Source organism: Podarcis muralis, chromosome 13, assembly GCF_964188315.1.
Source record: "Podarcis muralis chromosome 13, rPodMur119.hap1.1, whole genome shotgun sequence".
Lineage (NCBI taxonomy): Eukaryota > Metazoa > Chordata > Lepidosauria > Squamata > Lacertidae > Podarcis > Podarcis muralis.
Window position 1 is genome coordinate 58489322 of NC_135667.1, and position 13678 is coordinate 58502999.

Sequence of the window (13678 nt, forward strand, 5' to 3'; positions counted from 1 at the left end):
GTTACCCTGGAGTCCTTCGCATAGCGCTTCCCTACCTCCAGCAAAAGCTTTTGAATGTCATACTTAACCTTTTGATCCATGTTATCCCCCCACAGCCAAAAAAAGGGGTAGATGAGACCTAAAGACAGTAAGTTGTATGTAACGGCATCTGTCTTTGTACCAGCGACAGCAGTGAGGGAAGGCCAGGGAGATGTCGCGGAGGGCCTTGGGAGGGTGGGGAACTGGAACACCAGGCAGTGGAATTCCAAGACTGAAACCTGAAGGAAGCTGCAAGTGAGGTGGCGTCTTGAACTACAACTCATTGTGGGTCAGTGGGTGGGCAGAGTGCTGAGAGGAATCTTACAGGGTTGATCTGTAGCAGCAAAAATGCAGTGTGCTGCTCTGCAGTTCCTTGAGGTGCAGAGCTTTGAGTCATGCACTCTTGGAGGAGAACCTTCCATGTGTCTCTGCCTCCCTGAAGCTTAGAACTGCAGAGTTGGAAGGAATCCTAAGGGTCAACCAGCTTCACCAGTAATAAGGAATGAGAAAAAGACCAGCTGGGTGTGGGATGTGTTTACTCTCCACCCCTGTGTCCCCTGTCTCCAGTCCAATGAAGTTGACAGTTGCCTCCATCACAAATAGGTTCCTCCCCAAAGCTCTCCTGCCCTTTTGGTCTTAAAGCTAGACAATAAAGTAGGAATGACCACTGCCTTACTTTGGCCAGTTCTTTGCAGGTCAATCTCCCAGAGTCCCTGGAGACTGGGAGTCTCCTTATGCAGATGATGATCTCTTCATTCTCATGCTCTCTGGCAGAAAGCCTGGCAGAAATCTTTGGCAGAGAGGATTTTCCTCCTTGGAGCAATAACCATCTCTAACTTGCACGGGGATGGGGGCGGGACAGGGTTTGATTGCAGACACCATGACTGAACAACAGACCCCTATGGAGGAGATGGCAGCTGCGGAGAGCCCAGAGGAAATGGGGCCAAATTACAAGGTATGGCAAGTGTTGAATTCATCCCTTCCCTGTCCCACAAAGCCCCTGAAGATTTTATACTGTTGCAGGTTTGGGCAGTCAGTCTGGATGATGCCCTGAGCCCCTTCTTGGGGTCCTGTACCCAGTGAGGGTAGAAATAAAGGGTTATATTGCTGAGCTGTTCAGACAAGTTTCTCTGTGAAACAAGAAGCTTAGCTGGCTACTTAAGTATCCTCAATGGCATTCCCCCAAAAAGAGCTAGGTAACAAGGGCAACAACTAAATGATGGGGCCCTCCAGGCAGATGTGGGGCCCTTTCCTCCGCCCCTCTCACCTAACTGTTAAGTAAGAGAACAACAGCCAGGAGAGTGAGTTTTGAGCTGAAAACAGGCTGGAAGCCAGAGACCCAGAGGCCTGCTTGCTCTGTGCTGGATCCCAAACTGTGACTTGACTAATGGAGAAACAAGATCCTTGGGAGTTTTAATGCTGTGAGTCCCTCCATTTATGCTCATGTTGTAAATAATGTGTAAATAATGTCAATGCAGGTGGCGCTGTGGGTTAAACCACAGAGCCTAGGACTTTTCAATCAGAAGGTTGGTGGTTCGAATCCCCGTGACGGGGTGAGTTCCCGTTGCTCAGTCCCTGCTCCTGCCAACCTAGCAGTTTGAAAGCACGTCAAAGTGCAAGTAGATAAATAGGTACCGCTGCGGCGGGAAGGTAAACGGTGTTTCCGTGCGCTGCTCTGGTTTGCCAGAAGCGGCTTAGTCATGCTGGCCACATGACCCAGAAACTGTACGCCAGCTCCCTCGGCCAATAAAGCGAGATGAGCGCCGCAACCCCAGAGTCAGTCACGACTGGACCTAATGGTCAGGGGTCCCTTTACCTTTAATGTCATATAGCCTTAAGACTCCACAGTCTCCACTGAACTTCATTCCAAGGAATGCAACTAGGTAAGCTCCTGGAACTCCTGAATTCTCTCACTGCTCAGAGATTGAATAGGGGGATGTAACAATACATGGTGCACATTTTACTAGAAGCAGATACCAGTGGTACCTCAGGTTACATATGCTTCAGGTTACAGACTCTGCTAACCCAGAAATAGTGCTTCAGGTTAAGAAATTTGCTTCAGGATGAGAAGAGAAATCGGGCTTCAGTGGCGCGGCAGCAGCGGGAGGCCCCATTAGCTAAAGTGGTGCTTCAGGTTAAGTACAGTTTCAGGTTTAATACGGACCTCTGGAACGAATTAAGTACTTAACCCGAGGTACCACTGTATTTTTTTAAAAGCTGGTTGTTCTAGATTTAGACAGAAGATGGCACTCTTGACTCCTCCAACAAATCTTTTGCTTGCCAAGAGCAAGTCTGAGCACAGCCCGACCTCCATGTACCAGCAAACATGCAAGGAGCGATGTGATCTTTCCATAGCATGTAGTTTGTGGCCTTTGCCGGTGGCATGGTGTTGGGGCAGTTGTCCCAGGAGCAAAATCCTTAAGGGTGCAAAAACATTGACGTTGCAAGCATTGTAGCTTAGGACTCAGGCCGGAATTGGGATTGCTGGGCAATCGGCTCCTCTCGCACTTTGACCGGCAACCTTGCTCTCCCAACCCTGGGGACTAGTTGGGTCTCCTGCAGGACTCACTGCCCAAGTGGCACCTCTTGGTGAGCTGGATCAGGGCAGGTGGCGGGGCAGCACGCTTGCCTCCCATGACAGCTGGGTATGGGTGTTGCGCGGCCAACTTCTCACCAGGGTTACCATTTCTGCATATCACTGGGCTAGGATGTGCCAGGCCACTGTCTTGCTAGCCATAGCCCTTTCAGCTGGGGTGGCAACTTGAATAAAAGTTGGGGGGGGATGTAAGCCCCGTCCCAATAATTGATCACATGATGCAGTGCACACACACCATTTGAAAGGCAATGCCTATCCACTTTGGGGGGCAGCCCCTCAAATATTTAAGGGAGGGCAAAGACCCCTTCAGCCCTCCTGCTTGCACCTTGCACTCAAGGGCATTGCGCTCGTCTAGGGCAGGGTATGGGTGCTCACAGGTGCATCCCTTCCTCAGGCCCTCCCTGCTTCCCAAGCACTGGGCTCCCCATAGCTTCTCCCTCTCCCCAGCACATACTTTCCCCAGCCTCTCCTTTCCTGCCCAACAACAGCCGGCTGTGGTAGGAGGTGTTTGTGGGCATGTGCTGCGCATGTGTGCAAAGACAGCCAAGGGTTTCTGCAACAATGTAACTGGTTAGAGCCCACTTCATCGTTCTGGGCTGTCTGTGTAAACTTTCTGGTGGTTTATACTAGACCACCTTCTGCTCCTTTTCTTCTTTTTCAAAAGTTTGGATACCTAAATTCAACTGCCTTCCAAGTGACCTCTTGAGCCTGTGGCATTGCTCCCTATCTCTGGAAAACTCGTCTGGGTATCAGAGAGATCTGAAATCTCAGGGCCTGGGGGGCTCCTGACCACTCTGTACTTGAGGCAGCTGCCTCACTGTGTCTAATGGTTGGGCCGACTGCTGATGAGCCTCCTGTGTTCAGATATGCACAGCCTGTTGGGGATGAATGTTCTTGCAGTGGCATCAGGGCTGCCAGGCTGGGCCTGGTGATGATGGTTGCCTTCATCCAGTGATGGCCTGAAACCTAAGAGTGGCCCCTGGTGATGTCATGGTAGGAGGTCCAGGAAACAGAGGTTACTTGGGAGTGCGGAGTGAAGGAAGGCAGGGACACCCCCCCCCCAATTTGCAGCCAGCTCCTGCCAAGCTGAAGCTTGCAAGCTGTATGCACAGTCTTCTTAATATTTTTTCTTATTGATAAAGGTACTCTCACCCACCCTGAGAATCAAGTCCTCCAGCTGGAGGGGTCCAGGCAAACCCAGAGGCTTCAAATCAGACCTGGAGACCTGGCAATCATATCTTCAAGACCTTGTCGGCTTTCAATGAGCTGGCCATCACTTGCTACATATTTGAACTATTACTTTCCTCGACACACACCTCTCCTTCACTTCCACCTCTTTTCTCTAAGGCTTTTGTTATGAGAATTCTAAGGTCTCAAATATAAATTAAATGTTCATAAATGTACAAGGCAAACACATACATACCATTTGTCTGAGAGAGCAATCCTAAAGCCATTTTGACTCTCCCAAATTGACCTCAAATATTTCTCTGCAAGGAGGAAGGAAATGGGAAATCCTCCCCATTGTCTTTTGCTTTCAAATCCTGTCTTAAGGGCGTGTATTTGTGTATAAGGGTGAGCCTGGCTGCCCAGGTAATGTAATCAGTGCAATCAGTGACCATTATCAGGTATCCTGGCAGAAAGGATTTCTGCTGTAGACAACCTCCTGTGATTTATTTTTGCTGTAGACCGCCTCCTTCTGTGATGTATGTATGATGTTTTAGGGGGGGGGGGCTCCTGAGCTACAGGGTGGGCAGTTTCAAAAGTCTGTATAAGGACTCACGCTCCATTGTTCAGGGTTCTCTCCTCCCTCCTGCATGTGGGGAGTGGGGACCCTTTGCAACAGTTAATAAAGATCAGACTTACTAGCCACTTTGCTTCTCTATATACTCTGGTTGGCCTCTGTTTCTCCAACTGATAGAAAACCCACTTGGATACCCCATAAGGGAAAAGGAGCAGTTTTTTTTCTTATAAAACTTTCCTTAACAAAAGTTTTCCTGCACCTTTCTTGGGCCCCTTGTTAGAAGCTACTTTTTGAACACTGTCCCCCTGCCTCTGTGGTTGTGTCCTTGTTGTCCCTGAATAAAGTCTTTCAAATTTCTCCACAATTGTGTCTTAATTGTGATGTGGTGCAGTGGACCAGGGAGACCCAGGTTGAAATCCCCACTCAGCCAGGCCTATCTCACAGGGTGGTTGTGGGGATTAAACGAGAAGTGGGAAAACTATGCATACCACCTCAGGCTCCATGGAGGAAAGGTGGAATACAAATGAAAAATAAGAGCTGCTGGAAGCTGCAAACATATTCAGAGAGTCTTCATTCTTTGGCCTTCCCTCCTCCACACAGAGAGAAACAGCTCTGTCTGTCCTAAAGGTGTCTGTGTCACCTTTGGTGGAGGGCATCTCAATTTGGGAATGCTTTTTTCTCCCCCTGCAAACAAGCTGGCTGATAGCTTCTCTCCCAAAACTGTTTCTCCATCAGTACATGCTCCTTTTTGAGGCTCTTTACCCCTTGATGGCTGTTGGGCCACTTGGCTTCTGTGCCCTCATCTAGGTCACCCTCTTCGAGATGGAGAATTTCCAGGGCAGGAAATGTGAGCTCATGGATGAGAACCCCAACGTGACGGAGAAGGAGTTGGACAAAGTGGGCTCCATCCAGGTGGAGGCTGGCCCGTGAGTACCAAGCATGGGAGAGAGCAGGGAGCCACACCGGGCTAGAAGCACATGTCTTGAAATTTGAGCATTCTCAAGGAAAGCTAGATTTTAAAAGCACCCAATTTTGATTTGGGTTTTATCCCAGAAGCTTTTGTGAGGAGTAAAAGTAGTTTGAGAGGTGTATAATGCCCCTAGTTGCCCCCTGAAGGCACCTCTTTTCTAGTTCTGGACTGCTGGCAAAGTTCTGGTTGGGGGGGGGTGCCAGTCAGGAACTCCCTTAGGCCTCCTCAGCTCTGTGCAGCCAATTACAGGCAGCTGTGTGTCCTTTAAAAAAAAAAAAAGCTTTAAATGCTGTGCCCAGGTGATCCCAAAGGGAGCAAGCAGAGCAAGAGGTGAATTGGCTAAGAGGCTGAGCTACAAATCAGGGAATTGCTCCCGTCACAAACTCACTTCCAGAATCATAGAATTGTAGAGTTTCTAGAAAAATAGATGCCAGAACTATTTGGCACCTAAACACCTCCTTTGTTCTCTTATAATAATGGCAATGGCACCCTCTCTGAATATGCCGGAACTGAGTTCTGGTGAATTTCAGCTGCCAAAAAAAAAAAAAAAAAAAAAGCCCTGGTTGGAAGGGACCCAAAGGGTCGTCTAGCAGTAAGTAACCTGGCCCCTCAGCCTTCCTGTCTGAGTTATGGGGATAAAATTGGTACTGATTCTGATAACTGCTGTTCATAACCTGTGTTTTCTTTATTGACAATCAGCACAGCTTCTAGAAGTCTTGTTCTGGCTATGTTAGGCTCTCGCAAAAAGACCAAGAGTCATGTGGCACTGCCCACTTCCCTATAGAAAGCACAACCCACTAAGGAAGAGAAGAACAAAAAATAAAATAAAATCAAAACAGAAACAATTAATTTTGCATATTCCCAAAATCAGGTTAAAACTTTACATGGCTGGGTCTATGTCAGAGGGAAATTAATACACAAAAGTTAGAGGTAGTGTTACAGGGGCCATTCACATGTTGATAACACAGACATTCTGGCAATGGGTAGCAAATTAACTATTGCTGGCAAGGAAAAAATAGATATAAAAGAATAATTTCCTGGATGCCAACATCCAGGTTTGGGGCATGTACTCTCTGATGAGACAAACCCAGCAGAGATTTAAAATCACAAAATCTACAGCAAAGTAAAGTGAGGAAATATGGGCTGTTAGATATGCCCGAGTTCCTTCCAAAGTTCCCCTCTTCCCCAGTATAAAAAAAGACCACATGTTTAGTAAGTTAAAAATGGTTTATTTACAAACTTCCTAAAGGTCACATTCATGTGCTTTTCCATACAGTATTCAGAAAATGCTGCACAGGAATTCAATATTGGCTTGTGATAGCCATGTAGTCTGAATTTGGAGCAACCTCTTTACATGCCAAGCTTCTCAGGTTGACTGAGGAACAACAATAGGTTTGATTCCTCCCACAGGTGGCTCGGGTTTGAGCGTCAGGCATTCAGTGGCGAGCAGTTTGTGTTGGAGAAGGGCGACTACCCTCGCTGGGACTCCTGGTCCAACAGCCACTGCAGTGACAGCCTCCTCTCCATTCGCCCCCTGCTGATCGTAAGTCACAGATATTTGCCCACAAAAGGGCAGTGGCCATGGGCTACGGTAAATTATCTGTTATTGTCCTGATCTACATTGGGGGAGGACACCCCAGTGCCTTGGGCAGCCCTTGTATGCCAGTTTCATGCTCCCTTTATCATATCCTCTGTGTTTGTTCAGGATATTTATCCTTCTAGCCCCATGCTGTCCACTCTGGTTGGCAACAGCTTTCCAGGAGCTCAGGCAGAGAGCTTCCTTCTCATCACCTGCGTTCTGTATGCATAGCAAATGTCCTGGTACAGCCCCTCCCTCTTCATTGTGAATATGTGGTTCATTGTGAATATGTGGTTGCAGGGGGAGAAGGTTCAGGGACCCATTCAGCCACCCCCACTCCACACCAGCTCCCATCACTTGTTCCCACTGCAGGACAGTGCAGACCACAAGATCCACCTCTTTGAAAACACCAGCTATGGGGGCAGGAAGATGGAGATCGTGGAGGATGACGTCCCCAGCTTGTGGGCTCATGGCTTCCAGGACCGCGTGGCCAGCATTAAGGCCCTGAATGGAATGTAAGGAGGGAGCGGGGGGGGGGGGGGGAGAGGCAAATCCTGTAGCCCCATGCGAAAGGTGGAGGGGGTGCCTCTGCTTCAGAAGGGGGCTTCTTTGCACAGTTGCTTCTCTTGGAAGAGCAAATCCCTAAATCAGCTTCCTTAGAATTAGTATATAAAGCCCTTAACAATTTGGGACCAGCTTGCCCCATATCTTTTCCCCCTTGACTGCTGCAGTTGGCAGATCTGGCATTCTTGCAGGGGCTGCATAATATCTATTCCACATTTGTAGAAAATGGATATTTTAGTGTGGCAGCACCTACACTCTGGAACTCCCTTCCTATTGACATCAGGCAGGTGCCTTCACTGTACTCTTTTTAGCACCTGGGGCAGATCTACACTCAGGATTTTTAACCTTGTTGTTGTTTAGTCGTTTAGTCGTGTCCGACTCTTCGTGACCCCATGGACCAGAGCACGCCAGGCACTCCTGTCTTCCACTGCCTCCCGCAGTTTGGTCAGACTCATGTTGCTAGCTTCAAGAACACTGTCCCCACCATCTCATCCTCTGTTGTCCCCTTCTCCTTGTGCCCTCAATCTTTCCCAACATGAGGGTCTTTTCCAGGGGTTTTTAACCTTAAGGAAGGGCTAAGAAATGGTTTTGACAGCCACAGGACACATTATGTCCTAATGAGTTGTTGAAAGGTGACACCAGAGGGCGCTGCAGAGCAGCCAGCAACCGGCAGTAGGAAGATGGCCGCTTTGACAAATAAAAAGGTAAAAAAACCTGTGACGTTTTAGAATGATATATCCCTGTTAAAACGATATAGCCCTGTTAAAAACATTCTTGTTTAGCCAAACCTACCCAGCTGAAAGTTAGTGTGAGTTTTAATCCGCTTTTAGCCTTTAACTTTTTGAAAGTCTTAAATTGTTATTAATTCTTCTTATAGACAATTTTATTGTTTTATCTTTGTTGTAAACCACTTTGAGGGTTTTCTTTTTTTACAATCAAGTGGAATATAAATTGTATGAAATAAATAATGATGGAACTCACTGAAGGTAATCCAACCGATTTTGGCTCATTCTGGCATGTGGGCTTATCTCCCCCCCCCCCCCAAAAAAAAAAGATGAAAAGAACAGGCAGGAGGCACGGAAACCCCAAAAATGCAGGAAGGAGGAGCTGGTTCTCCAAAGTGGTAGCTCTGAGCTACTGACTACAGCTCAAACACATTTGGAACAGACTTTCCTTCAGGAACAACCTTCAACTTCCTGAGCCATTTTGGCATTCCTGAAGCAACCCCCATAAATGTTTCTGCCAGGACTTGCTCTCATTTTAATTGTCCACACACCTTGTCCAGGCCCCCTTTTGCTCTTTGTCTTTCTCTCCCAGTCTCTGGCCTCCATCTTCACATTATTTGAAATGTGAGGGAAAAGGGCCAAGACTATTAGCGTGGTTCTTGCTCTTAAAACCTGTCTCTCATTATAGATCTTTGTAAGCTACTCTGATAGTCTTTTCCAGCCAAAGAATTTGGGGTGATGGCAGTAAAAAATGCTTCAAATATTATAAATGAATGTAATACATAGTTGGCTCTGGGAGGGACAATGGCCAGTGAGAAAGATCTATTAACAATCATGCTTATAACCAGAGTGGCTGGTGGGTGCTTGAAGATCTTTGGGCAAAATTTTGGTCTTATATATTTTATTAATCAGATGTCCAGTACAAATGCTCTCTAGGTACTGCATAAAATGAGATTAAAACAGAAAAAAAATGCAAAGCAATAATATACAAGGTCTGGGCAAATAAAAATGGATTGGTCTCTGGTATCTTTCCCTGGGGAAAGCATTCCACAAAAAAGGGAATTAAAAAGTGACATAAACAATGAAAAATGAAAAGAGAGTTGGATTCAAATTCTGACTAAACATTAGGAAGAACTTTCTGACAGTAGAGCTGTTCAGCAGTGGGACAGATGACCTCAGAAGGTGATGAACCTTCACTGGAGGTTTTTTTAACAGATGTTGGATGCCCATCTGCCAGGGATTCTTTAGTTGCGATTCCTGCATTGCAGGGATTTGGCTTATAATAAGGTTACCAGATTTTTTTTAATGAATCTGGGGACACTTTAAATACATACATACATACATACTACATGTTCAGGACGCAGATGCTGCAGCAGTGGCGCTGGCAGAGGGGCGGCCGCCACCTTGACCTCAACCGCCATGTTTCCCCTTCCTCCGAGGCTTCTATCTCCTTTCTCCATGAGCCTGGGCAGCCCCTGAGTTGGTTCTTCAGTGGTGGTGGTGGGGGAAGCGGTGCGCAGTGGGTCAGGCATGGAAGGCAGAGAAGGAGGGCCGAGAGCAGCGGCAGCGCAATGCCTCCCTTCCCATTGGAGCAGCCCCAATCCCATTCCTACTTGTGTGCAAGCAGGAGGAGGCGGGGATCCCTCAGCTTCCTCTTGCCTAACTGAGAGATCCCCACCCTGTTCCTGCTTGCACGCAAGTAGGAGTTGGGAGGCTGCTCCAGTAGGCATCATGAAGCCTCCCTTCACAGCTTAATTGCTGGGGTCAGGGAAGGTGGAAGTAGCTCGGAAGCTGCACCTTAGAGCCCCTGCACCACAATCATATGGGGATTTCTGAGCAGCTCCTGAAGCCAGCCAGAGCCAACTGCTCCAGGCTGCTGAGACTGCCGCTGCTGCGTTTCCCGGGGATATTAGATGAAATCCACGGACATTATTCGCACATGCGGGGACTATCCCAGGGAAACGGGGACTTCTGGTAACCCTAGCTTATAGGGCCATTGGGGTCCCTTGCAACCCTACAGCTCCATGATTCTGTGAGTCTATGAGTTGAAAACTGTAACAAGCAGCACAGGTGGCCATAAAATGCCCAGGAAAGCATCTTGAAGGACTATTTGACCAGTACTGAGATGTAATTCACCCAGAGGACACTGATGGGTGAGCAATCTATAAATGAATGAATTCCTTTGTAGCATTTATATCCTGCTTTTTCCAGTCAGATGGCCTTTGTGGTGGCTTAAATGAACTAAAAATAACCCAAAAAAAACATAGCAAGCAAATTAATTAGAGCCTGCATCACAAACAAATCTCAGAGACCTGGAATGTGTTGCTCAAAACTGAAGGATATGCAAGCATAATCAAGGATTGGGTTTTAAAATAAATAGAGTTTGAGGATGTCCTTAAAATCATGCCCCCCACCAATGCAAATAGCAGCCCACAGGAAGGGGGCAGAGGGCAGGCTCCAATCTAGCTTATATTATTGTAACCAGAGTTTGGGAAGTTCAGTTTTGAAAGGAACTAATACTAGATCATGTTTGACATGCCCCAACAGAAAGTAATTCCAGTTCATGTTTGTCCCTTTACAAAACAAAGTGGTTCAGCTCCCAGTTTAGTTCAAGTTGTTGGCATCTGTCTTTCTCGAGAAAAAATGGAGTTCACGTAATGCTTCTGAATACCAGTTGCTAGAAGCTCCTGGTTGAGGGCTTCTCCCCTTTAGTGCATCTAGGTGGCCACTGTGAGAACAGGATGCTGTACTAGATGGCTCTCTTTGGCCTGATCCAGTAGGCTCTGCTGATGTTGTTAAATTCATCTAAATGATCCTCCGGGGTGGGAGGGAATTCAGCATTCAGGATGTCAGCAGCTACTGTACTGGTGTGACATATACTTCAGAAGACATTGAACCACACAGACAGTGGAACGTGACTCAATGAGTTCATTTCCCTCAACAATTACGAACTTAGAGAGGAAAAAAAGTGTGTAAGGAAATGAAATTGAAGATAAACTAGAAACAAATCTAGTTTAGTTCAACCAGAAATCATGGGAACTACTTTTATGCATAGTTCAGAGATTTTTGAACTAATTCTGTGAACTAATTCTAACACACATTCTGCCTGAATTTGCCTTTGAACGGCACCTGGAAATTAAAACTGGTGCAAGATGATCTTATCTTCCTGGTACTTGTGCTGACGTCTAATTAATTTCAGGACCCAATTCAAGATGTTGCTAACTCCCTATTAAGGGAAACCATTTTTTCTCCAAGCTAGTGCCCAACAGACATTGCTGGACTCCATTCATGGGTGTAGCCAGGGGACAGGGGGGGCACTGCCCCCCAGATCAGGTAAATCAATAAAAATACATAACTAATGGAGGTTTGCCCCCCTAACATAAATCATGGCTACTCTCATGACTCCATTTCCCATCAGTCCGAGCCAGCATAACTGATGATCAGGGATGATGGGAACTGTAGTCCAATATCACCAGCCTGGGGAAGTGTGCCGTAAACCGTTTGGGACACGGCCTTCTTCCATATGAACCTGACAGCCCACCACGTTTACCTTGGGACCTTTGATCCAGGTTCTTCCACCAGGAGAAGTACATTTCGTTGGGATACAGGAGAAGACCTTTTCAGCTGTAATACCCTGATTGTGGAACTACTTCCCAAAAGAGGCTTCGTGTGTGTGTGTGTGTGTGTGTGTGTATCCTTTTCATATTTTACACCAAGCTTTTTCAACTTTCATACCTAACCTACCATATAGCTCTGTTTTGTTGAATCTTATTATGTAAATGAAAATTTCATTTTGTAAATTGTCTTCGGAGAGGAACTGTTGAGAGCCCAAAGGCAGTAGTTCTGACTTCAATGAGTAGTTCTAGCTTCAATGAGTAGTTTGGATCTTTGGAAATGAGTTGTTACTGTGGTGAGCTGTGTTGGGAAGGATGCCTGGCTGAGCCTATCCTGATAGGTCCTCCTTCTTTTGCCCCTCTGTCTCCATAGATGGGTGGGATATGAGTATCCCGGGTACCGTGGCCGCCAGTACGTCTTTGAGAAGGGTGAGTACTGCCACTGGAATGAGTGGGATGCCAGCCAACCTTTGATCCAGTCAGTGCGGCGCATCCGGGACCAGCAATGGCACAAAAGAGGCTGCTTTGAGGAAAGCTAAAGTAATAGCGAGTCACATTCATCAAGGAGAAGAAACAGAAATGAGACCCTCCCCTCCCTGAAGTGCTGGCAAAAGGCCGTGTTTTGCTGTCTAAATAAAAATAAAGCCTAATGTTCTCAATAAAGTTCTGAGCCTCCAAGGCTTCTGCTCTTTGCTGTGTCTCCTCTCGTTTGTCACTTGATGGCAGAACTTTGCAGTCAGCAGGTCCCCTGTTCAGTCCTCCACCGCTTTAGTTAAAAAGGACCTCAGGCGTTCACAGGGCTGGGGATGGCCACAGAGAGTGGACACAGCGACAGGCTAAGTGAATCTGGCACACTCTAAGGCAGCTTTGAATGTTCCTATGGCTTGTTCACTGGGAGCAAAGGTGGTTCACCATCAAGACACAAGTGATCTTAAAACACATGGGGAAATCAAAGTCTTCACCTTGTGCCAAAAAAGGCCATAATGCAAGGCTGCCAGTACTTAGCATTGGTTCATCCAGTTTTGCCCTTGCACTCACTTCAGCCCAAGCTCCATCCATCATGTCTCTTAGGAGGTTTTTTGTCACACACACACACACACACACACACACACACACACACACACGGATATGCAAAAGTTCATACCCAATACATAGTATATTTTTATAATACACTGAAATAAAAGAAATGCTTAATCTAAAATGGAATGGAGGCGGAAAAAAGAAAAAAAGGGGGGGGGAGGGAAATACAGTAAAGGTCTGGAGGTGGTCTGACCTGCCTGCCTTCCAATTGAATTAAGATTCTCATAGGGGTGGGGTCAAAGTGCCACCCCCAAAATCTCCTGAGCCCACCAAGTCTGGGAGATTTGAGCCATCAGGACCCCCCAGGCACTGTGCCAGCTGTGGAGGATGCCAATTGGCATGCCAGTATGGAGCAGGAGGACCACCTTCACATTCCAATGGTCCTAGACTCAACATTCAGGTAAAGTTTGGTAAAGAAATTTCATACATGATAGAAGTTTACAAATTATTGCACGACATGAGAGTGGACAAAGAAAGGTTTCTCTCTCTCCTAACACTAGAACTCAGGGCCACATCCAATGAAGCTGAATGTCAAGAGAGTCTGGATGGATAAAAGAAAGTCCTTCACGCAGCGCATAGTTTTCTTTGGATAAACTGTGGAGCTCCCTCCCACAGCAGGCAGGGATGGCCACCAATGTGGATGGCTTCAAAAGAGGACAAATTCATGAAGAAGGATAAGGCTATTGGTGCCCACTAGCCCTGCTGGCTTTGTTCTGCCTCCACGGTCAGAGCCAGTGATGCTTCCAAAGGCCAGTTACTGGAGACTCCAGGAGGGGAGCATCCTGCAACCG

The 13678-nt window shown here is 47.0% G+C and overlaps 1 protein-coding gene across 1 annotated transcript; it reads left to right on the forward strand.

The window, feature by feature from the left end:
- The first annotated feature begins 228 nt into the window (after nucleotides 1-228).
- LOC114581669 (beta-crystallin B3-like) lies at nucleotides 229-12470 on the forward strand. Its single transcript, XM_028702086.2, has 5 exons — nucleotides 229-973; nucleotides 5163-5281; nucleotides 6736-6868; nucleotides 7277-7419; nucleotides 12181-12470. Exons 1-5 carry the CDS (start codon nucleotides 866-868, stop codon nucleotides 12344-12346), a joined length of 669 nt encoding a protein of 222 aa, XP_028557919.2. The 5' UTR covers nucleotides 229-865; the 3' UTR covers nucleotides 12347-12470.
- Nucleotides 12471-13678: the final 1208 nt, after the last annotated feature.